This window comes from Danio rerio, chromosome 12 (assembly GCF_049306965.1).
Source record: "Danio rerio strain Tuebingen ecotype United States chromosome 12, GRCz12tu, whole genome shotgun sequence".
Classification (NCBI taxonomy): domain Eukaryota; kingdom Metazoa; phylum Chordata; class Actinopteri; order Cypriniformes; family Danionidae; genus Danio; species Danio rerio.
The window spans coordinates 28,056,811-28,082,556 of record NC_133187.1 but is presented as its reverse complement, the minus strand read 5'-3'; the positions used below and the strand labels follow the sequence as shown (position 1 = coordinate 28,082,556).

Below are 25,746 nucleotides of genomic sequence, written 5' to 3'. Positions count from 1 at the left end.
TGATTCTAATTTTTTTTATTTAAATGATTAATAATATAATATTTAAATGAATGATTTCTGCATTATGAGAGACTCTTCTCCTATTTTATGAAGCCTTAATGGGGACATGTTGATGGAAAAAAATTAAGATGGAAGTAACATATTTCATTGGCTTTACATTCTCTAACTGAACTTCAGCATTCCCCTGAGAAACTTTGTGTTCGTTCTCAAAACTTTCGCTTTCCCCTGAGTATCTGTACTTGCAGCACTAGTTTCTGCAATAAAATACAAATGTTTAGGGAATGTATTCCATGTTTCTTGGAGAATGCAACAGTTTTGTGAGTGAATGAAAATGTTTTTCAAACAAATGCTGAATTTTTATTTAGAGGGGGATGCAGGTGTTGTTGTGGGAAAAAGCCAATGCTGTGCAAGTTTCTCTGGGAACGCAGTACTTTTGCAACAGAAAGCAAATCAAACCCTTCAGGATTTTGCAATTTTGTGGAATTAGCTTTTTTTAAATTATTGAATGTTTCTGGCATATTTTAAATAGTCAAGACTGATCAAATTCCTGCCATGCCACAGAACGCCATGTTAGTGCTCACCTGATGTGCAAAGCCTCAATTTGTTCATACACTTTTCTCATCTATTGTGTGATCCGCATCCTGTGACATTGAATTTGAAAGTTGAATTTAAATTTATTAAATGGGATAACCCCTTGAGATGAACCAACTCATTTTCGAGCGGGTATCTAAGAAATACATAAATCAAACAGAGTACAACACATCATAACAAACATACAGTTAAACAAAACAAACAAGCATCACACTTCACCTGAAACACTTCTCATAGTCTAAAACAGGGGCGTCCAAACTCTGTCCTGGAGGGCCAGTGTCCTGGAGCGTTTAGCTCTAACCTTAATCCACCTAACTTAAGGTTAATACTTAATTAACATGTCGGAGCCAGTGGTGTAGTGGTTAGTGCGTTGACACATACACTCCGGTGCTCGCGGCGACCTGGGTTCGATTCTGCCTCATGGTCCTATGCTGATCCTTCCCCTCTCTCTGCTTTCCTGTCAATTCTCTCTACTGTCCTATCAAAAATAAAGGTGAAAACCCCAAAAAAATAATTATAAAAAAAAAAAAAACACCACACCTAAACCAGCTTATCAAGCTCTTAATAGATACACTAGAAACTTCTTGGCAGGTGTGTTGAAGCAAGTTGGAGCTAAACTATTCGGGACACCCGCCCTCCAGGACCGAGTTTAAACACTCCTGATCTAAAGCCTAAGCAAACAAAAACATATAATCAAAATTACAAACAATTTAATACACAAATATATAATAAGCATTTAAAGTAGAACCGATATTAATAACATTTACAAGTTGTTTTCAAAAAAAAGATACATTTGTACATTATTCCAACGCCTGTTCGAACTAGGGTGTTGAGTTGTATGTTAAACTTCTACATATTGTATATACTGTATGCATCCTGTTGTCATATGCCCTCTCTCTCTCACACACTCCCTTTAAGCATGCATGCTCTGCATCATGTCCACCAACATGTTCAAATAGCAGTCAAACAGGTCAGACATGTTGTACAGGTGAATTGGGTATGCTAAATTTGTCCATAGTGTATGTGTGTGAGGGCAGCACAGTGGCGCAGTGGGTAACACAATCGCCTCACAGCTGAAAGGTCGCTGGTTCAAGCCCCGGCTGGGTTAGTTGCATTTCTGTGTAGAGTTTGCATGTTCTCCCCAAGTTTGAGTGGGAATTTAATTTTTTCTACTGAAAATTCAGGAGAAAAATTTTTCAAGTACATGCAAGTTTCTTAGAGACGTGATACTTTTGCAAGTAGACCTAAAAACACGCTTTGTCCTAAAGTGACTACTGTATGCTTAGTGGTTGGCCGGCAGGTGCAGGAATGACTTATTACTAAGCCATACTTACCTGCTACTTTAGACCGAATATTCTGAGTAGCATGGTAAACTATATAGGGAGCGCATCATATGTCGTCATTGTTCAAAAATGAATCAATGTGAATATAAAACCAACTTTAGCACAGTAAAGCAGGCTAGACGGAATAGCGCTATTAACTTATGTTTTGTTGTTAAGTTAAATAAAAATCTACATTATTGATGCTGTAAAAGGGAGCTTATGAAACTGAAAATAGCCGCAACAATCTTTCGCTGAAGATTTCAGTGGCTGAATAATGTAACCCATTTATAACACAATATAATCTAAATAAGCTTTGCGTGACGAGTATAGTTTTGAAACAGAACATTACCTGTCTAAAAGTAATACTTCAGCCATGGTGTCATCCTTTCTCCAGCATGCAAAAGTAACCCCAATATTGATTCAGGATTTTCAACAGTTTTGATTCAGCATTTGTTTTTACTACTGTCTCTCTCATGTCTATTTCTCTCACAAATCTACATTTGTTGACAGACAGTCTGGGCTATTTATCAAAATTATGCAAATTGTCACCTGACAAATTTTATTGGATGAACAATCTTAGTCTTACACCTTACTCAGAATATATAAATGCATATAAATGCATTTAAATAATGTATTTTAATCATTACTATTGGAATGTGAAAAGACTTTCAACCCGTAAAACAAAAAATGTTACTGAAGACAATCACCTACTGCACCTTTAAAATACTATTACAAATACAATTTGTGTGTGTGTGTGTGTGTGTAGTGTTTGTGTGTGTGTGTGTATGTGTGTGTGTGTGTGTGTGTGTGTAGTGTTTGTGTGTGTGTGTGTGTGTGTGTGTGTGTGTGTGTGTGTGTGTGTGTGTGTGTGTGTGTGTGTGTGTGTGTGTGTGTGTGTGTGAATGCAAACTTTTTTGCAGATTGCCAAAAATCTGTTGTTTTTTTTTGCAGGGAGCTCTGTTCTTTTACATGTGTTGAACTTGAGAGTGAGAGGGTTCAGAGGAGCAGAAAAGCAAGGGCAGGCAGGTCGGAGCACACGAGCGCAGAGCTCTTTGAGGATGTGCTGAGAGGAAACCAGGCCAGGCTTAAGAGCTGCAGAGACTAGCAGCAAATCTGCCCCGAGACTGAACTGACAATCATGTAGCGCTGCCACGGGGCTTTTGGGAGCAGAGAAGAGATCTAAGACTCCAGAGCTTTTTCTTTGTGTGTGCATATTTCAATATGTTTATGCATGTTTGTTATCCCATGTGTTAGAGTTTAAGCAGACATGTCAAAGCCATTCGATGCGTCTGAAGGACAGGACTTTGGTGTTTATAGTCTCGTTTTGAGGGCATAATCACTCTGAAACCAGGTAAAACACCTGAAGGATTATTTTAATAACATTGAGACATAAAATATGTGCTTGAAAAGAATGTCAGAAGAAGAAGATAAAGGAGAAAAAGCATTATATAATCCCCTTCCACATATTTAGGCCAATCAAAGGGGCTTTAGTGTTCTTTGTTCCTCGGACCTAATGCAGATGCTTTGTGTATTAGTTATGAAACACATCTATTTATTTTCCACCGGTCTCAGGGGAGTCCTGCACTTAGTGATTTGTTTGTGATTATTTGCCTGTTTGTTTGTCTCTGCCTTTTTACCAGAGGAGAGTAGCTTAGGTTTAAGAGCAGCACACACAGGTTAATACAACAGCTCACTACTTCACAAAGGACAGCTCATATGAAAAATCATAGTTTATTATGTCACATATCATGTCATATCATATATCATATCATATCATATATCATATCATATCATATCATATCATATCATATCATACATTCATTCATTCATTCATTTTCTTTTCGGCCTAGTCCCTTTATTAATCTGGGGTCGCCACAGCGGAATGATCCGCCAACTTATCCAGCACATTTTTACGGATGCCCTTCCACCCACAACCCATCTCTGAAAAACATCCACACACACTCACTCACATTCATATTCTACGTGCAATTTAGCCTACCCAATTCACCTGTACCGCATGTCTTTGGACTGTGGGGGAAACCGGAGCACATGGAGGAAACCCACGCAAATGCAGGGAGAACATACAAATTTCACACAGAAATGTCAACTGACCCAGCTGAGACTTGAACCAGTGACCTTCTAGCTGTGAGGCAATTGTGCTACCCACTGCGCCACCATGCAGCCCTTATTAAATTTAATTTAATTTAATTTAATTGTTTATTTTATTTTATTTTTCATAATTTAATTAAATTTAATTTAATTTTCACATCTTATTCATTTTAGGCTTAAAGAAACATTTCGAATAATAAAGTGGGGACTCTCTATATGCTGTATCATGCATGCCAGACCTGTAGTTGGCGACTACACATATGATTAGTGATAGTCATTTTAGTTTTAGTTCTCACGTGTACATGGAGTAGACATGTAATTTGCATGTCATCACAAAATCAGGTTTTTGTAGTTTACACACTATAATAATGTTATTGGAAAAGATGCACTTTTAAACTTTTCAAATGCTTGCATATTCAAACTCTTAAACCAATGTCACAGTCAGGGACTGGAAAAAGACAATAAAATATATTTTTAAATAAAATACAAAATACATTATTGCTTAATTTTACTGGTAATTCCAAATATGTTATATAATATAAGCTTGTCAAACAGTTTTGGAGAATTTCCTATTCAGACAGAATGCCCGACCATACTGCCTGATAGCTGTTTCAAAGATGGCCGCTGAGTGAAATGACCTGACCTTAAAAAGACTTTGACTATACAGTCATTATATTTCAATGTTTGTTGACTTTTGTTGCCATTTGTCTGTTATTTTCTGTATGTGTGTTGCATAATTTCCATCCAAACTCCAAGCATTGACCACCCTCTTAATCAATTTTCTGTTTTGATCTCAAGGCAAATAACTGAGAAAGTCAGCAAAAATACAAGACACTAAAGTATTTTGATACAAAATATAAATTCTTTTTTATAAAACCTATCAAATACAAACGACCAAATATTGTTTTTTTTTTTTTGTTGAAATACTATTTTAAATACATGTGTCATAAATTCTTTCCATCCCTGACCACAGTTATATAAAGTAAACTGCAAAAATGCACAAAAAGTTTTCCATTTTTTTTGAAAATGCAGTTAAAAACCCCTTAGTGTGTAATTTGCAGTAAGCTGCTACACAGTCACAACCCCAACCCAAAATAACAAAACACAGCTTCCCAGCCTGAGAGTGGCATTCCTGCATTGTTAGCAGATACAACTGATTTCCACACAGTGAGATTTCTGCATTGTTGTCCTTTTTATTGCTGTACTGAAGAACAATGCTGATCTGTTGTGTGTGTGGTCTCTGTGTGTGTGTATAAGCCTAGATTTGGATGATGGTGATGTTATGGGTTTGTGTTCGGTCCCAGTTGGCAGTGGTGGAAGCATTAGGAATGGATAAAGCTTTGATCATAAGTAAGGTGTGTGTGTGTTCAAGTCCAGATGGTTGCTTGCGGGTAAAGGTGCAGTCTCGCTGTTTGTTCCACTTTAGTTGTGCAGGTTCTCTTTGTCTCGCTCTATATGATGAGTGTGAGTTATGCCCGGGGCAGGTGAACTCCAAACAACTCTGATCTGCAGCGTGTACCGAATGTTCGCCCTCAGTAATTCATAGCTTCATATCTCTGCAGCAATCTCCCCCTCTGCGCTCCACATGCGCTCTTATTCTTACACACTCTCCATATATATCTCTCTCTCTTTCTCTCTCTCTCACTCTTGCTTTATCTTCCCCCCTCCCCTTCCTTCGCTCCCTCTCTTCCTCTTGTACGATCGCACCTCTCTCTACCAGACAGTAGTTTGTGTCCTCACATCTCTGTCTTCCGCTTCATCCTTTTTGCTCTAACTTGTCCCGCTACCTCTCATTCTACCGGGATCCAGCAGTCTAAAGCTGTGCCGGAGCCGGGGCGACTACTGGAAGTGCTGGATTCCTGGTCTGCCGAGAGGATTAAGTGGAGTGGACAGCTGGCAGATGATCAGAGTAAGAGCGGCAGCCAGGACCGGCTCATATTTATTGAGAGGATTGGAAGATTGTGCAGATATTGGCCGATCGCTGCGGGACGGGGCCAGGAAGCCTCCGGGCTGTTTTGTGTAATGTGAAAACCTGCCCCGAGGGTGAGTGAGAGCTGAAGTGTGTCATTTTTTCGATGTTAAATATGCTAACCCTGCTTCCTGTGCAGAGGCAACTTGAAAGTCAGCATTTTGGAAGTGTATGGTACTGGTATGTTGATTTCCCCAAATATGAAGACCGCGGTGATCAGGCACTTTTGGTGTTGTTTCTAAGTCAGAGTGATGGATTTTGGGATGGCCCCTGCTAGTTTGGTGTGTTAGTGGAAACCAGTGAAGTGTGTTTGTTGTCATTTTTGCAATGCTGTTTAGTGACGCAGTGACAAAGCAAAACTTTCTGCATTGCATTTATCGTAGTGGAAGTAACAGGGTTTGCTACTTGTTTTGTTTAGTAGTGGTTCTAGCAAGCAGACCTTCATAGTCATTTAGTTCACCACCACAAAATGTTGGTCAACCAGCTTGATCTACCTGGTGAAACGCTATAATTAAAGAAGTCTAACTGGTAAACACAGTCAAAGGATGTAACCTAGCATGGCATCATCAAAACACAATATTGTCTTTTCAACATGACTTTTTGGTGCTTTCTTTGGAAATTTGGGTAGTTTTTGACAGGTTTTGCAGACTAATTTGACTTAACCCTTCTGTTCTTTTGCCCTCAGGTCCTTTGGCATCTTGACATCTTCCGCAGAAGCTTCCGGCAACTGAACACTCACAAGTGCATGGAGGATTCGTGTATCTTCTGTGCTCTGAAGGTGAGTGTTACCAAGTTCCAACTAAATATACTTCAACTGTCCATATTCTGTGGAAGTCTAAGCACTGGCCATGTGACATAACTTTCATCATAAGAAAGGTCCGTGGACTGTGTGTGCCTGTTCATCTGTGGCTAAGCATACTGTACATTGTAAGCTGCACAGACACGAGTGTCATTCATTTCTTCCCAATTCTGTTTTCTAACCCTTCATCTATCCTTATGTCTATGCCTACCCTTTCCCCATGAAACAGAATGGCAAGAGATAAAAATGTTCCCCTAACAAAAGGGGTAGTACTGCTACAGCATTACTTGTCATCATACATTTTATAAGCACACAACTGTAAGCACTTTTTACATGGTATTCATGAACATTTAAACAATAATTATCTTTAGAGTAATTACAATTTTGGAGTGGTACAAGATAATGAAATAAGGTAAATGATGAGCAATTTCCTCCTAAAGGACTTTTATTTCTGATGTGGTATGCTGTCAAGTCACAAGGTATTAGACATATTTGACATATTTGAAAAAACATACCATAAATATAATTGAATGTAACACACTGTGTTTAATGGGCGACACGGTGGTGCATTGGGTAGCGCTGCCGCCTCACAGCAAGAAGGTTGCTGGTTCAAGTCTCGGCTGAATCAGTTGGCATTTCTGTGTGGAGTTTGCATGTTCTTCCCGTGTTTGTGTGAGTTTCCTTCGGGAGCTCCGTTTTGTCAAAAGACATGCAATACAGGTGAATTGAATAAGCTAAATTGGCCGTAGTGTATGTGTGGGTGTGAATACAAGAGTGTATGGGTGTTTACCAGCACTGGGTTGTGGCTGGAAGGGAATCCACTGCGTAAAACATACAGTAAGCTGCATAAGTTGGCGGTTTCCGCTGTGGCAACCCCTGATTAAGGGTCTAAACCGTAAAGAAAATTATTGAATGAGTGCTGAGTTTGTTGTTAAAATCCTTAGTAATGGCAAAAAGTACTTCCATTTCTAAAGAACACTCGTAAAATTCACCTCGTAAGTTGAAGTAGGGTGTTTAAAAATCTTTGAAAATATGGGTATATTACCCTTTCCCTTACCACTCTAACCAAGAAAGAATGAAGACACACGTACCCTTTAATTAAATACAAAAACAGAAGGATAGGAGAGAGGGTAGTAGTAAGAAGGTAAAATGGACTTGGGCCTAAAAAGGGCCCAGTTGTGCATACTAGATCAAAAGGTGCTTGCTGTTAGTATGGCCTTCTCAGAAAAGTAGCTTGAGGCTACCGGAGTCTCCTAGAGTGCCCGGGCTGCTCTTTTAATGATCCAGCAAGGTGAGGGTAGAGGCTGCGTGGACTAATTGACTTCCTTGCTGACCTTACTGTAGCACAAGAACAGAATAAAAATGAGATCCTCAACATCAAGAGCCCTCTGTCGCTCTTTTTCCAGGAAGTCTTTTTAATTTCCTGCCTGGCGGCTGATAGAAGTGGGAGGTAGAGGAGGAGAGGGAGATATATGCTAGGAAAAGCAACTCTGGTCTCTTTTTAAATAACAAGCAAAGGCCTCTCACTCAAACAATATCCTGTTTTCTAGTCGCCCTCAGGCTAAAAGTAGCTGTGCTATTTAAAGGTGTCACATACCAGTACGAAGTCACAAGCAAAACTGACATATTCCTTTAAGAAGCTTCTTGTTTTGTGTTAAAAGGAATCTTTGCCGTCAGATTTGTACTTGGCTATTTGTTTCCAAAAATACCAACGCTTCTTGTTGGCTGTGTTTGCGCCTGAGAGAAAAGGAAAGGTACAAATAGCCTGATAGATTGAGAGGTCTTTTTCTTACTCTTCTTTGTGTCTGGTCTAATCTTGTTCTGGTTCTGGGTGATTTACCTCTTTACTTGATGTCCAGGTCTCTTGTTCTTTCTGCACTGAACACTTGGTTCCTCTGTTGATGTAAGCACAGGTTCTTTTTTATTGTTTCCACGGCTACCTGTTACCTTGGCTACTCTGTTCTCTGGCCCCAGTGTCACACCCACATGATGCCGGAAAGGCAGTCTGTGACTCCTGGTTTCCTTGGAGTTGCTTGTCTTTAGTTGTGAGCTTCAGCATTGGTGGTCTGTTGGCTCTGTGGAATTGTCCTGCATCCATATAGTGTAGAAGTGCCCTGTACCACCACCAGCAGCCTGAACCGTTAGTACAAGGCAGGATGGATCCATGCTTTCATGTTGTTCATGCCAAATTCTGACCCTACCATCCGAATGTTGCAGTAGAAATTGAGACTCATCAAACCAGGCAACATTTTTTCAATTTTCTATTGTCCAATGTTTGGAAAGCCTGTGCAAATTGTAGCCTCAGTTTCCTGTTCTTAGCTGACAGGAGTGGCACCCGTTGCCCGTGGTCTACTGCTGCTGTAGCCCATCTGCCTCAAGATTGGACATGTTGTGCCTTCAGAGAAGCTCTTCTGTATATCTCGGGTGTAACGAGTGGCCTTTCTCGATCAGCTTGAATCAGTCTGGCCATTCTCCCCTGAACTCTGGAATCAACAAGGTATTTGCGCCCATAGAACTGCCGCAGAAATCCCAGTAGATCAGCAGTTTCTGAAATTCTCAGACCAGCCTGTCTGGCACCAACTTCCATGAGTCACTTAAATCACCTTTCTTCCCTATTCTGACACTTGGTTTGAACTGCAGCAGATTCAGAAACTGTTTCCACCATGTGATTGGCTGATTAGAAATTTGCGTATCTTTATCAGTAAGTACTTGTTCAGTACTTGTTCACTGGTATTCATTAGACACCTTGGGTCAGATTTACTAACATCTTGCGCCAATGCAGACTGACTTTTTGGCATTAAAACAGCACTGTCAGGATTTACTAAACACACGCAGTGCATAATTAGAGCTGAAACACTTCAGGACACTGTTATTTTTGCACAAATTTTGTGGGAGGAGAGTATTTAAATGAATCACGTGATGCAATTTACTATAGGGGATTGATTATCGCAGTTTACGCTCCTCAAATGACTGGTATTTGTGCCATTATTTAACACTTAACAGGCAGGTCTTAAAGTTTGTGCTTGAAATGGCTGCAATTGTTGTAGCTGTAGTATGAAGAGGCATTGCAGAGAACAGAGTGTGTGGTAGAAACTACAGGATATTTTCCACACATATTCATTTTTTTGGGAATACCAGAGGAACACATCATCTGAAGATATATTGTATTGTTTGCCAAGCCATTTTTAATTTGTTTTAGGAACTAAAAGGCAACTTGGAACAATAAGAATGAGGAGTAGGGAACTAGGGATACCTGGTCTACCAAACTGTTATGTTTCTCAAAGGACAGTCCCTAATTTCAGCTCTTTTTTTTTAGTGTCCCATAAGAAAAACCTAATTAAAGGTAACCAAGCTTGTCGTTGAACAAATTAAAATCCTTTCACAATTTGTTATCGATTAACTTGCAGTAAAAGAAGCTGTGATAGGTGAAATCACACTGAGTGAACTTGTCTGTGTGATCCTCTTGTGTCTGAAATATCAAATGCACAGTCAGAGGTCGACCAACAAGGGTTTTTCTCTGGTCGATGCAATGTTGATATGTATATATCAGGGCAGCTAATGGCTGATACATGATGTCGATTGCTTTTTTAAATTGCAGGCAATAGAAGAATAGAAATATAGATATTGTAGGTGGATTGATAGATAGACAGACAGAAACACTTGTGTCTGTGTGTGGTTGTGCTCTTTTCTCTTGGCTACTTTGTTGATATGAAACCTAAATGAGCCTGTGTGAAATCCATCAGTGTGATTGAAATGTGTGCTTTCCCTCTCTCTCTCTCTCGTTCTAAATGAAGTGTGTGTGAAGTGCTGAGACATCAGAAATCCTACTGCTGTGGTGACACATAGCCGTATCATGAGAATGCTTTCACATATTTGCTTGGATTTATGACCGTTCACCGTGATCTGCTCTTTCTGTCCTTCTACTTGTCTTCTTTCATCATGCATCACAATGTCTCTGTTTCGATCTCACTCATGCTTTCTCACTGTATTAAACCTTTTGTTAATTTTAGCTCTATTCCTGTTCACTGTTAACCCATTCAGGGACTAAATTCAGTGCATAAAAAAGGGTAAACAAAACCACAAACATGTAAATAAGCTTTTAATTTTAATTACATCAAAACTTTCCATGCATTTTTTAACTCAGTGGTTAGGTTTGTCCACATTCGATCCATCATTGGCTTAAAACAATCCAGCATTTTTTTCCGAGTGAAGGTTTAAGCTTGATGTTTGTTTTCTCAAGATGTTTTGTTTTGGAGAACATGAAATGAAAATGTTGCTGAGTTTACTTAATTTTTTAGCATTGCTAATAAAGTCTTAGTCTTTGGATGCCATGTTTAGGCTATGTGGGAAAACTTTGCTCATTGCCGGACTTTGAGGCAAATTTTTGTCACTCTTGCGTTTTTCAGACTAGATTGGTGGCATGTGGTCTTATGTGACTGCCATAGCCTTGAATGGCATGCGTTATGTCACCTCTCTCATTTCTAATGGAGGAACGTTAGTTTTGGCCCATCAGTTCTGAGAGTTCCTCACGCGTGCCGCCCGCCAGCCGCCTGCTTGCCAGCCATGTTATTGAAATTTAATGATCTAACGCTACTAATGAGCACTGAAATATGCCCTCGCCACACCGCTCCTTTTCGCAAACTGCTGAATTCCTCAAATGTGTTTATTTGGAAGCACTCTCACAGTGGGGAGTATCATATTCATTTACTGAGAAGTAAATGAGCTGAGGGGTAGGAATATGGAAAAATCATATTGATTGTTTGCACTAGTGTTCAACTCTTCAACAGTATTATTTACTGATTGACATTTTCAACTTACCTATTTTGAATTTGCCTGTTACTAGTATTTTGTCACTTTTATGAGGCTATTATAATACATATTATATTGTTTTATTTTGTAAATGTATATGTGTAAATATACATATACTAGTGCTGTCAAAATTAGTGTGTTTGCGCATGCGATTAATTTGAAATAATTAACGCGTTAAAAAAAAATTTACGCAATTAACGCAGTTGCAGGTTTTTATTTTATTTCCTGTTGTGGCTGACGTGTGGTAAACATGCAAACATGCAAAGAAATATGGATAAGACCAAGGAGGCACTTTTTGAAGGCAAGTTTCAGTATAAAACAATTGATGTCGCATCACCTGGCTCTCCAGCGTTTCATGCAATTTCAGGTGTTTCATTTTTAACTTTCGACTTCTGTTTTAATGGAATTTGATACCGCATGGCGAATGGAAAGTAAAACCTTGGTCCTTTAAGGTAATCAAATCGCTGCTTACATGTTAGACTTTTAATAAGAGTATTATCTTAAACATATTAAAATTTATGTCTTATATAAATATACTTAGAAAGTGTCAATGAAGTCGCGAGCTGTCAAAGACATTCCAATGCCTTTCTGCTTGAGCCCACACACACACACACACACACACACACACACACACACACACACACACACACACACACACACACACACACAATGCACACACACAAATGCCTTGTTGATGCCAGAGGTCAGAGAAGAATGGCCAGACTCGGTCAAACTGATAGAAAGGCAACAGTAACTCAAATAACCACTTGTCACAACTAAAGTATGCAAAAGAGCATCTCTGAATACACAACAAATCCAACCTTAAGACAAATGGGCTACAGCAGCAGAAGATCATACCCAGTGCCTCTCCTGTCAGCTAAGAACAGAAAACTGAGGCTACAATTTGCACAGGCTCACCAAAATTGAACAATAGAACGTTGGAAAAACGTTGCCTGGTTTGAGTCTCGATTCCTGCTGCAACATTCAGATGGTAGGGTCAGAATTTGGCCTCAATAACATGAAAGCATGGATCCATCCTGCCTTGTATCAAAGGTTCTTGCTGGTGGTGGTGGTGGTATAATGGGTGTTGGGGGATATTTTCTTGACACTTTGGGCCTATTAGTACCAATTTAGCATCATGTCAGCGCCACAGCCTACATGAGTATTGTTGCTGAACATGTCAAACTCTTTATGACCACAGTCTACCCATCTTCTTATGGCTACTTATAGCAGCATAACGCACCATGTCATAACGTGCAAATCATCTCACACTGGTTTCTTGAACATGACAATCAGTTCACTGTATTTAAATGGCCTCCACAATCACCAGAACTCAACCCAATATAGTACATTTAGTATATGTTGGTCAAAATCTCCGAGGAGTAAATCTAGTACCTTGTTAAATCTATGCCATAAAGAATTAAGGCAGTTCTGAAGGCAAAATGGGGTCCAATTTGGTACTAGTAAGGTGTACCTAATAAAGTGGCCTGATTAGCTGATAGTATATATATTATACAGCCTGATTAGCTGTATAATATATATATGGCTCTGTTTATTTTATTACAAGTCATTGACATCCAAAGTAGGAAAAAAAATACAAACTCAATTGTTACCAGTTTACGAGTTTCCAACATTCTTTAAAATGTTTTCCTTTCCATTCAACAGAAGAAACAAATTCAAATCAGTTGGGAAAAAGTATATGGTGAGTAAATGATGATGGCATTGGCTTTTTGGCTACTATTTTTTTTAAGTAACTGACAACATAAATTAAAAGAAAAATAAATAACTTAAATGGTCTGGCCTTATTTTAAGCCTCTAATGTTTGTCAACAGAGATTCTACATGTCACAGTGGCAGTAGTGTGACATTGGGTGGCGAAGGCCCACATTACTGCCACTTCACGAGGTGTGATAGTGCCTTGAGGTTGATGACCTCTATTGACCATCAGCCCTGCTGAGAAACTGCGGTGCTGGAGGCAACAACCACACAAGCGCACACACAAACTAAATAAATGCAAAGTCACAGTCACTCACACAAACCACCACCTCTGTTACAATGATGTTTCCTATTATAGAAGCTCCAGTGACACCTCTATGTTTGTGCCTTTTTATGTAGTGGAACCAGCACTTGAGTTAAACCCAATTACAAACTCATAATCAGCATGAGATTCAATCCCTCTGCAATTTAAAAACCGAGCCTGGGGACTATTTAATATTAATATATTTACGTGCGTCACAAGATTGCTCTTTCTATGAGGGTGTATATGCATGTGTCTACTCATTGCCCTTGTGAATTTTGAGCAGTGCATATGATATGTGTCACTGCTGAGGACCGTGTCTTGTGTCTTTGAGTGGAGGTTAATGTCTCATTTCACAGGCTATGCCTCAGGGCTCGCAGCTGACAACACTGTCTCTGGTGGTTTGTGTGTGCATGTGTGTGTATGTGCATATCACTAAACTTATATGTCTGGAGTACAGGCTGTCCAGTTGGTTTTCATGACCTCGTTTTAGCTGAGAAGGACTTTATATTGCAATCTGCCATACATTACATCACCTGCTTTTATACACATGGGCCACTCAGCCCTCGAATGGGATTCCCAGTTCTATAGACTCTATGATATAATATAAAAACTGTGATGTAAAGAATTACCATGAAGATTTAGATATGTCAGAATTGGTTCCTGTAATTTTACTTCTTATGCTACCGTGGGATTGAACTAATCTCTAGATTTGTGAACATTTTCCAGGTGAGTTGCAACATGTCCTTGAAAAATACTCAAGAGATTTGTTTGTGGAAAGTAGGGGGTTAACTAGATATCCATGTGCTTAACTTAATATTCCATTTTGTAGGATATTTTATATAATCATTATGCCCCCTCTGAGAAAACTGCCTAATCTACTTTACTTGTTTCTAACCTATGATTAGGCTGATGTGTTGGCTGATTACAGAAGGGTACTTTTGGGCACTTTTTTCTAGCAAACTGGGATACCCTCTAGACTAACTGAAGACCAATTTGAACTAATCTGAAAAACCTACACTCTCAGAAACAGGTAAAAGTTACAAATTTGTACCTAAAAGGTCCATATTAATACCTCAAGGGAACATATTAGTACCTAAAATGTAAAAAAGTGTTACTCTTAAAATGTTTAGGTACATGGGATGCGTCCAAAACCGCCTAATAGTCATTAGGTACTGTATTTAAATTTAAACGCACTACTCTGCTGTTAAAAAAGTATGTTTTATACAGTATGAATGTGAAAAGTATGAATGGATTCATGAATTCTATCGAGGGGCATTATGGGATAGCGCAGCATGCATGGGATGCGCATTCCAGAATCTTGCTGGCAGTAGTAAGTCATCCGGGTACTTCTCGCATACTGATTTTCGACATACTACTCTGCTCGCATACTGATTTGAGCGTACTATATAGTATGGAAGTATGCGGTTTCGGACGCAGCCTTATATATATATATATATATATATATATATATATATATATATATATATATATATGTTTGAGGCACCAATATGTGAATCTTTTGAAAAGGTACCACCCCAGTGACAGCTTGCGCATCTTTATTTCTGAGAGTGTATGCAAGTGAAATGAACATGTAGGGTTAGTTGAACAATTAAAGGGATCCTTGTGTCGTTCCAATCCCTCAAGATCTTTACTCACTTTCAGTAAACAAATTAAGATATATTAGAACATTAGTGTTCTTGGAGATTTGTATGATTACAGTTGAACTGCTGAAGTCATATGGAAGGTTATGACAGTGTTTTTAGTTATTTTTCTGGATGTGCCTTTGCATGTCTCAGGATCATTGTTGTCTATAGAGGGTCAAAGAGCTCTCTGATTTTTTGTAAATCATCCTAATGTGTTTCGGCGATAAACAAAAATCTCAGGGGATAGGAATCACATGTAGGTCATTGTTAAATAGAATAATTAGATTTTTTTTTAAAGAACTAGTGGTGTCAAATTCCAAAAGTTAGGTTTGGAAAGTTGTGCTTGAACACACTGGAAAGATTACAATCAGTTGTCAACTTCCACAAATATATTGCACAATAAAAAAGAGACTCTCCATGCTAGCAGGCGACAATAGTCTATATTTGTCAATCATAAATGCTGAAATCCTTGTGAAAAATATATTCTGGAAAGAGCTGGTTTTGTGCTGGAGAGTCCAGTCTTGATAGAAACTCACATGCCCATAGCCTTCCTTAAATCTGATTAACTTGTCTGAGCGTGTTTGATCAGAGATTGAGACTCTGATTAGTTGTAGCTTAACACTCATGTGATAAATTGATTGTTTGAAGGGATAGTTCACCCAAAACTGAAAATGCTTTAATAATACATTTATCATTCACTTGTCACAAACCCGTTTGAGTTTTTTCTTCTGTTGAACAACAAAGAAGACCTTTTGAAAATGGCTGAAATTTCCCAGTAAACTATTTTGTGTTTAATAAACGTCTATAAGACATCTAAACGTAGACAGCTTGGTTAAAACAAGGCTACTCTTGGGCTGTCAGTAAAAATGTTATCGACATCTAAGAATAGCCCAAAACTAGACTAGTCATCAAATAGACAGACTTAATGTGTAGTCATTATATGTGTAGGCATTCAAAATTGGTAGGCATTTTGGCCTGTTCTTAGAAGTCTATTAGATTTTTACTGACAGCCCAAATTTAGCCTTGTTTTAGCCAAGACGACTGTTTAGATGTCTATTAGACATCTATTAGACATCTTTTAAAAACAAAAAATGCTTGCTGGGCTATATGCATTGATTCCATAGTATTTGTTTTTTCCTACTATGGAAGTCAATGGTTATAGCTTTATAAAATATTTCAGAAAAAACTTTGTCTTCAACAGAAAAAAACAAAACAAAAACTGATTTGAAACCACTTGAGAGTGAATAGTTCATTTTCATTTTTTGGTGAACTTCTTGAATCTCTTTTTTTGAACTATTGAGTGTGTTTGTGTATTGAAACCCCAATGAAAATGAATTGGCCAAAACTTGTAATTATTGAAGCTGAATAACGTTTTTTTAGTTTTTCCACATTTTGATGTGTTTTTTTGCTAAATGGAAAGAGTTTGAATTTTTATGTAATTTTGCCTAAGAATCTTGACTAGCATCAAAATCACAACCTATTTTTATTTATTTTGAATGCATTTCTTAAAAAAAAAAAACTGTTTGAATGATATCTGATGTGATGCTGAAGATTGGAGTAATGGCTGCTTAAAATATAATAGAAAACAGATATTTGAAATTGTAATAGCATTTTAACATTTAACAATGTTTTTATTTTATAAAGTTAAACATAAAAAGTGTAGTGTTTTATTTCTGCACATTCCAATATTAGTTGTTTAAAAGCTCAATGAGTTGTCTACATAGACAGCATTTTTGTGAAGATAAGTTCCAAAGTTGACTGCTTAAAACCAATATCTTGAAAATTTTCTACTTAGTTTGTTTGGGCTTCATGGACACATTCTAACATAATGCAGTAGCTGCCTACACAGAAAGTGAAAGAGAATAATATATTGCCTTACTTGCTTAAATAATGCTTTTAACATATCTAAGGATCTCTGAAGCGCCTTGGAATGCACAACTTTCCTGATTCGTGACATAAATTTAAAGGAATATTTTACCAAGAAATACAATTCTTTAATAATTTCCCCAGCCTTCATTTGTTTCAAATCTGAAATATCTAGACTAGCATCAAAATCAATACCTATTTTATTTTATTTTTTATTAAATAATGCATTTAAAAAAAAAGTGTGCACAAATCACATCTGAGATTGTGAGGGTGTGTGCTGCCGCCCCGCTCATGCTGAGGAGAGCAGAACAGAGCTGCAGTTTAGTTGGGCACTGATTGCCCGGGTGATATATTTGCTGCGTACACACACCAGACTTCCATTTGGCCCTTATCTGTCCTGAGTGTTTCATCAGCAGAGAGAGAGAGAGGGAGAGGGAGAGAGAGGGATGGTGAAGGAAGAGGACATTAAAATATGCCCATAGGCGAAAATCACCCCAGGCTCTTAGCTGGGCTGAGCAGTGTGTGATTAGAGCTGCATGGGGAAATGATGCAGTGGCTGAATTTTCCTCTCATCGAGTTTCCTCAGTGGGGTACATAAGCCTCTACGTCTGTCCCTCCCACACTTTCTCTCATTTTCTTCAACCCTCCCTCCATCCTCTTTCTTTCTCTTCTTGGCGCAGTGCAGTCAGCACACTGCATTACCTGTGCCAGAGCCACCGGCCCGTCCCGCTCAGGGGAAAACCCCCCCATCACACCTCCATATAGGGGGCCCGCCTTGGGCAGTGTGCCCGCTGCATATATGAGGGTTTTAAAACTGCAGTACGTGTGGGTGTGAGTGTGTGTGTGTGTGTGTGTGTGTGTGTTTGCAGCCGCAGCGAATATTTGCCTTTGCACATTTGTGAGTTTTGCCCGAGTCCATTTGTTCAGCTTATCAGGATGTCCTCTGGTGAGAGAGAGAGAGCATTGTGTTGCAGTCATTGTTCATTGAGTTCAATAATTGTGCCAATGCTGATGGACAGGAGAATAGATTCCACCGCAGGCTTTTAGGACTCTGCGTTTGTTTGAATGTTCACTGTTAATGAGCTCAGTATCTCAATTGGATATTTCCCAAACACTACAGGGACAAGCTTGTCCAATCAATGGGTAGAGTCAGACTCCACAAAATTTTATGTTGTGAGAAAGTTGCTATGAAGTACTTTAAATGATAAATGCTTTAAACTGTTTGCACATACATTTAAAGCATTTTGTCTCGTTCACTTGTCCAGCTTTTGAAAGATTGGTATCCCAGGTAACTTTTTTGCCACTTTTGAAAATTTTTCTTTGTTTGCATTTGCACAATCACTCAAAATTTGTGGTCAGTAAGAATGTTTTAATTTATATATATATATATATATATATATATATATATATATATATATATATATATATATATATATATATATATATATATATATATATATATATATATATATTTTTTTTTTTTTAATTATAAATAATGTTATACCTTTAATATCACATTGAATTGAGTAAAATTCATAGTAAAACCAGTGTTTCAAAAGAATTTTAATGTTAATAAGTGCTGTTCTTTCGAACCTTACATAGATAGTTTATAAACTGTAATTTTTCAAAAGATTTTAATGTAAATAAGTGCTGTTCTTTTGAACCTTATGTAAAATATTCATATAAAAACTGTAATTTTATTGTCACAATCACCAGCGATCTAATCCTTGCAGATTGCTAGTAAACACATTGTTCACTAACAGACTACAAATCTGCCATTATAGACTACAAGTTCCAGTCATGCACCTCTCATACACACCTGTTCCAGGTTCCGGAGATGACACACACACACACACAGACACAGCTGTTCATAACTGATTAAATGGGATATAAAGAGAGCTTGTTATACTGCATTGTGAACATTACGACCCGGTTTCATTGCCTTGCCTGTTTTGACCCTCGCCTTGTTTGTTTGTTTGTTTGTTTACGTTGTATTCTGCATGCCTTTGATCATTTGCCTGTGTACTGACCACGACTCTGGATTGCCTGTATACATCTGTTTGCTCCTGTGTTGACCACTGCTTGCCTGACCATCTCTGTTTAATTAACCTGCGTTTGGATCCGCACCTCTATTGTCAGCGTCCCTATTCACAATACAGTTATATTAAGATTTTGATTATAAATAAGTGCTTCTTTTGAAACTTACATAGAATCCTGGAAAAATGTATCATGCTTTCCAGATAAAATATTTAGCAGTGCATCTGTTAATATAATAAATGTTTTTTAAACATCAAGCAGCAGATGATATCAGATGATATCTGAATGATATCTGTTGTGATGCTGAAGATTGGAGTAATGGCTGCTAAAAATAAAATAGAAAACAGTTATTTTAAACTGTAATAACATTTTAACATTTAACAATGTTTTTATTTTTATAAAGTTAAACATAAAAAGTGTAGTGTTTTATTTCTGGACATTTCAATATTAGTTGTTTAAAAGCTTAATGAGTTGTCTACAAAGACATCATTTTTGTGCGTTATTGGATAAGTTCCAAAGTTGGCTGCTTAAAAGTCTAGGGACCTGCCGACTTTGACACCACTTGAATGTTTGTTGTTTTAAAACCTATTGAGCTGCCAATTTAGGCACACTGGATCCTTTTCTTGGCTTATTGGACATTCAAAGCTATTTAACCACTAGCTGTTTTAAAAAATTCTTGAAAACTTTTTATGTTGTTTGTTTGGGCATCATAGACTAATTTTAAGATACTGCAGTACAGCTGCCAACACAGAAAATAAAAGAAAAGAATGAAATGAAAGAACAGAAATGAAAAAATTGCCTTACTTGACTACATAATGTATTAATACTGTATATTTAAAGATAATCTGAAGTGCCTTGGAATACACAGCTATTTCTGATGTGTGACATAAATTTAAAGGAATGTTTTACCCAAGAAGAAAAATTCTTTAAAAATTTCCCCAGCCTTTACTTGTTTCAAATCTGTTTGATTTTCTTTGTTTTGTTGAGTGCTAAATAAAATATTTTAAAGAATGTTGGAAATAGTATTTGTTTCCTTATCTATTATAGATGTCAATTTTTAGCTGAACTATTCCTTTAACTGGAGTCATTGAGCTAAAACTGCATTCTAACAACCACACTCTATAATAGCAAAGTTGAGACTGTCTAACTGTTTCTTTGCTTTATTATACAGCATTTAATGTAAACCATATTGGTTGAATAGTTTTTGTGGTTGGCACTGACCCGCTTATCTGCGCTGCATTTCTCTAGAGCAGAGCACACAATGGAAAGCATATTTACACTGAATCGTTTACCCCTATAGTGCACATACTGTATGTGCTATTCACCATCTAGAAAATTATAATAAAGTGTAACAGACTTATTTTTGAATGTGTGTGTGTATATATGCAATGTGTTTCCCATGTCTGGTCTAGCTGTAGATACTGTAGGTGAGTGAATATGTACATTTCCTGCCAGCATCCTGGGTTTTGGTGTTCCTCCTCCTCAAATTGTCACGACTAATAAAAAACCTGGAGTAGTTTAGATCATCATTGTATGCTGACTTGTATTATTTCCTTTTATATTCAATTATTTAGGTGAACAGTGTATGAACATTTAATTACTTGTGAATAAGTGACCAATTTCCACAAGGTCTTAAAATGGACAGAACGCTTCAGTTACTAAGAGCATTTAATTTAGATCTGATGATAAGACAAAGTATACAGTGCTGTCATAAAAATAAAAGCAATGAGAATCAAGAGTTGATTCAAAAATTCAGAATCGATTCCATAAAAGGAATCGACTCCTCTTTTCAGTTTAAAGACGTATTGATAATTTGACTCTCTTGCTAATAAGGATCAGAAGTCATTTACTATGATCAGATACATTTCCAGATACTACAGGTTTGGATTGTTTGCTTTAATTGATTGGTTCAAATAACCATATCTGTTGTTTGCTTATTTAGTTTTTGTAACAGGTGGTTATGATATATCATGTATTGCTAATTATTGCCTTTTTTTTAATTTAAGTTCATGATGTTTGTGGTTTTATCTGCACACATACAGTTGAAGTCAGAATTATTATCCCCCCTTTGAAATTGTTTTTCTTTTTTTTAAAATATTTCCTAAACGATGTTTAACAGAGCAAGGAAATTTTCACAGTATGTCTGATAATATTTTTTCTTCTGGAGAAAGTCTTATTTATTTTATTTCGGCTAGAATAAAAGCAGTTTTTAATAATAATAAAAAAAACATTTTAGGGACAAACTGATTAGCTATTCTTCCCCGGCTAGTCTACAGAACAAACCACTGTTATACAATAACTTGCCTAATTACCCTAACCTGCCTAGTTAACCTAATTAACCCAGTTAAGCCTTTAAATGTCACTTTAAGCTGTATAGAAGTGTCTTGAAAAATATCTAGTCAAATATTATGCACTGTCATCATAGCAAAGATAAAATAAATCAGTTATTAGAAATGAGTAACATAAACTATTATGTTTAGAAATGCGTTGAAAAAATCTGCTCTCAGTAAAATGGAAATTGGAAAAGAAAAATAAACAGGGGGGCTAATAATTCTGACTTCAACTGTATTTATACACATGGTGTTTGTTGTATGTATCTTACAAAAGGCATGCTTTAGCATTATGTGGTGAAACTAAACTATAATCCCCAACAGAGGTTTTTGAGCTCCAGTTTGAAACCATAAAAAGATACTAGATGTATGTTGTGTAGGGTTTAATCTTATTTTTGTTTTTAAATAAAATTATACTTATAATATTGCTATTCACTTGTCACTGTTATACTATAGCTATACATCCATTCATGACTGATGTTATAATGCTGTGCTATTATAAATGTTATAATGGTATTTCTTTGTTCACATTTCTGTGAACATTTTAAAACACATGCAGTACAGTACAGTATGTTAATACAGCTTGTTTGCATTAATAGTTATTTGCTTGCTTGATCTGATTTAACTTTACTACTGAAACAGTTTAAGATAGGGATGCATTGAATTTTCAGTCGAAAATGCCATTTTCCTTTTTTTTTCAGCCAAAAGTGAAATACGGCTGAAAATAAGGGCAGAAATAAAGGTTACACGCTCTGGTTTCACTTCCCCTTTAGGCATAGTCATTTTGTGATGCGGCTTTCACAGCAGATGTGGATAATGATTCATTATGAAACCTGTTCATTTCAATGCGCTAAGCCAGGGGTGTCCAAGCTCAGTCCTGGAGGGCCGGTGTCCTGCATATTTTAGTTCCAACCCCGATTAACCACAACTGAACCAGCTAATCAAGCTTTTTCTAGGCATACTAGAATATTCCAGAGAGGCTTGTTGAAGGAAGTTGGAGCTAAAAAATGTTTTTTATTTGCTTGTTTATTTAACAGGGACAATACACTTGACATTGTTATACAAAGATAACCGATGTTGCGTACATAGGGCAGATAGCATAAAGCTAATTTGAAGTCCTCGTCCCTGGAACTATGCAGGACAACGGCCCTCCTGGACCGAGTTTGGACACCCCTGCGCTAAGCAAAGGACATATTGTTGCTGTATTTACCAAAGTGCAAGTTAAGTAGGGAAATTATACTATTTAATAAAAAAATTATTAAGCATTTTTTGGCAGCATGGTGGCACAGTGGGTAGCACGATCGCCTTACAGCAAGAAGGTCACTGGTTGGAGCCCTGGTTGGGTCAGTTGGCATTTCTGAGTAGAGTTTACATGTTCTCCTCGTGTTGGCATGGGTTTCCTTCGAGTGCTCCGGTTTCCCCCACAGTCATCAGTTTCTCCCATAGGAGTGTATGGGTGTATCCTGGTGTTGTCTTTTGGCCGGATAAGTTTGCGGTTCATTCCGCTCCGGTGACCCCTGATTAATAAAGGGACTTAAGCTGAAAAGAAAATGAATGAATGGTTTCAGTTTTTGACCAAATGCATCCAGAATTTTTTATTTTGCTAACTTTTAATTAACTTCACGTTAAGTATAAAGAATCCAAAAAGTATCCCAAATACTGTGAGAAATCATTTCTCGGGTTCAACTCTTATTGATTGGGAATTGTAATCAGGATCAATCCAAAAATCTTGTAATCAAACAGCCAGACATAAAGATATTCTTTAGACAAACCTATTGATACTAACACTCAAACTAACACTCAAACATTTATTATACTTCACAGTATAGTGAACTGTCTTTTAGTCAGATCTATTTGCATGTGCTTTAAAACCTTCTGAATAACCTAGCCATCATGTACCTCACAAACAAAACTGCATACAAAAGAGCCTTCTAAGCACTAATTAGTCAAGTCAGTAGTTTTCGAAACACAGCCTGTTTATTGATTTATCCTAACCGAGCTTGTGATTGGTCGTAGCGTAGTGTAATGTTTCCACAATACAGAATGTCAGCCCTCCTCTACTGATGTGTGTATTCTCTTCACAGCTAGCAGCAGGCTGACGAAAGCTGTTGTGCAGTGTCTGGGTTGCATCAGGATCTCCATCTTACTTTGGGCTGCTGTTTCCTTTTGTGTTTTCAGAGCATCTTCGCTCAGTTCCAGTTCAGCAGTGAGAAGGTGCTCCCATCGGATGCTCTGCGCAGCGCTCTGGCCAAAACCTTCCAAGACGAGCAGCGCTTTCAGCTGGGCATCATGGATGACGCGGCCGAGTGTTTCGTAAGGCTTTTGATTTCTCCCATCTCGCTTTTTCTAAACTTCTCTCTTCTTTGCTGACGCATTGATCAGCTTTAGTGGGGCTGCACAATGGATCACTTCAGCATTGATATCGCAGTGCATCCGCAATAGTTACATTGCAAGATATGCAATGTTAAGTCTGAATTATAGTTGATCAGAGTGAAGGTCAACTCTCGAGTGAAGGTTTAGCATTTGCATGCGTCTGTGATTGAGCATTTCAAGAGAGTTTAGAACATTTGGACACAAAAATGATGTATGGAAGTGTAACAAAGATTTATTGTATCTAAATATTTATATAGAATTTATGTGATTTATTGTTTCCAGTCCAAATAATTACATTCAAAGCAGAAACAAGATTATTTTACTTACCTCATTGACAGATCATGTTGCTTCTTTTAAAGAGCCCCTATTATGGGTTTTTAAAAATGACCTTCCATGCAGTGTGTAACACAGCACTAAGTGAATGAAAACATTCTGCTGCGGTTTAAATCTGAAAGTTCAAAGTGTTTTAAATTATTGATTCTTTTATAAAATATTCTACTTAGAAGCGAATAAATGAATCGTGTTGGGTTTGGATCTTTTGCCTGAACGTGTTGATGTCGATACGGTACATCACCAAATACATAGTGCCGGATCCGGTAAAATGTGAACGCTCCTTTCCCTTCAGACACTAGCGGAACGCAGGGATAACAGGACTGATTATAACATGAAGATAACGATCACTGACTGATAGAGATTCTGTTGCAGTGAAAGGATTAAAGTTCATTTCACAACAATACAATGGTATAGCCAACTGTGTTTGCTGTGTTTGTTCCTGTTGTTCCTGATGATTGATACAATAACCTACATTGCAATGCAGGACTCGTTGACTGTTTGCTATTAAAACAGCCAACACTATTATGTATGGGACTATTATGTATGGGAAACTTTGTCAGTAACTGTTACAATTCATTCATATGGACTAGTTTCTTCTTCCTGAACTGAACTGATCTTAAACTGTGAAAACTGAACTGACACTGTTTCAATTTACTATTATCTTTTATGTGAAGCTGCTTTGACACAATCTACATTGTAAGAGTGCTATAGAAATAAAGGTGAATTGAATTGAAAAAAATAATAAAAATTGTTGCCTCGTTTTCTGTAGTTTGCAAATTTTGTTGTTAATAGTGTATTGTAACTTGTAATCACCCTTTGCAGCTTGTAACATGTATCTATTATAGATCAGTCCTTGTATTGTATCTCTCAGGTTAAATCTTTATGGGGCTATTCACATATTGCGTCCAAAACCATGTAAAAAACAAAATGCGTGCTTCTTCCTTTACCAATTTAAATGCGTTTCTGAAGTCGAAATCTTCTGTCGTTTGACATTGGTATGGCAACCATCAGCTGTTCCTACACATGCACTGCATGCATATTTTGACGAATTTCTTATTAAGGTGAAAACAAAAGAATATTTTATCTTGATCTAGGATTTTTTTTTATATTTGGACTAGAAATGAGACAAAGCAACGCAAGAAAGGCATTTTTTGCGTTGTGATTATTTAATATCTGTTCTTTAATACTGTTAGATTCCCCAGAAAACCATCAAATAGAGCTATTTAAACCATCTTTTGAAACTATTCATGTCACACTATTTATCGCAGAAAAATAAAACATCGCAACATCAGATTTTTCCAATATCATGCAGCCCTAAGCTGTATACATCGCACCATCTCTCTATCGCTCTCTCAGGCATTTTCTCTTCTCACCTCTCTTTAACTCTACTTTCGTCTCTCCTCGCATCAACTCTTCCCGTTCTGTCTGTTTCCGCTCCTCTCTTGGATTTTGACCTTGATCTTCGATTCCAGAGATGTTGGGTGTTGCGTTTTCAAGCGCTGCTGCTAGTGCACATCCTTGTGTGGTTTGAGGAGTGATGGAAATG

The 25,746-nt window shown here is 37.5% G+C and overlaps 1 protein-coding gene across 29 annotated transcripts in view; it reads left to right on the top strand.

Annotated features, from left to right (window-relative positions):
* The window catches only part of usp54b (ubiquitin specific peptidase 54b), a 189,847-nt gene that overhangs the window by 100,497 nt on the left and 63,604 nt on the right, over positions 1–25,746 (top strand). For 20 of the 29 annotated variants that reach the window (XR_012388023.1, XR_012388022.1, XR_012388019.1 and 17 more), the window contains exons 3-4: positions 6,677–6,769; positions 23,673–23,807. Coding sequence is in view for 14 of the 29 variants with exons in the window: in XM_073918497.1 (XP_073774598.1) it covers positions 6,677–6,769; positions 23,673–23,807 (228 nt within the window). In the remaining 15 variants the exon portion in view is untranslated. Of the gene's footprint in view, positions 1–5,600; positions 6,066–6,676; positions 6,770–23,672; positions 23,808–25,746 lie in introns of those variants that run through there. The other 9 variants (XR_012388025.1, XR_012388027.1, XR_012388026.1 and 6 more) reach the window with 1 other exon arrangement.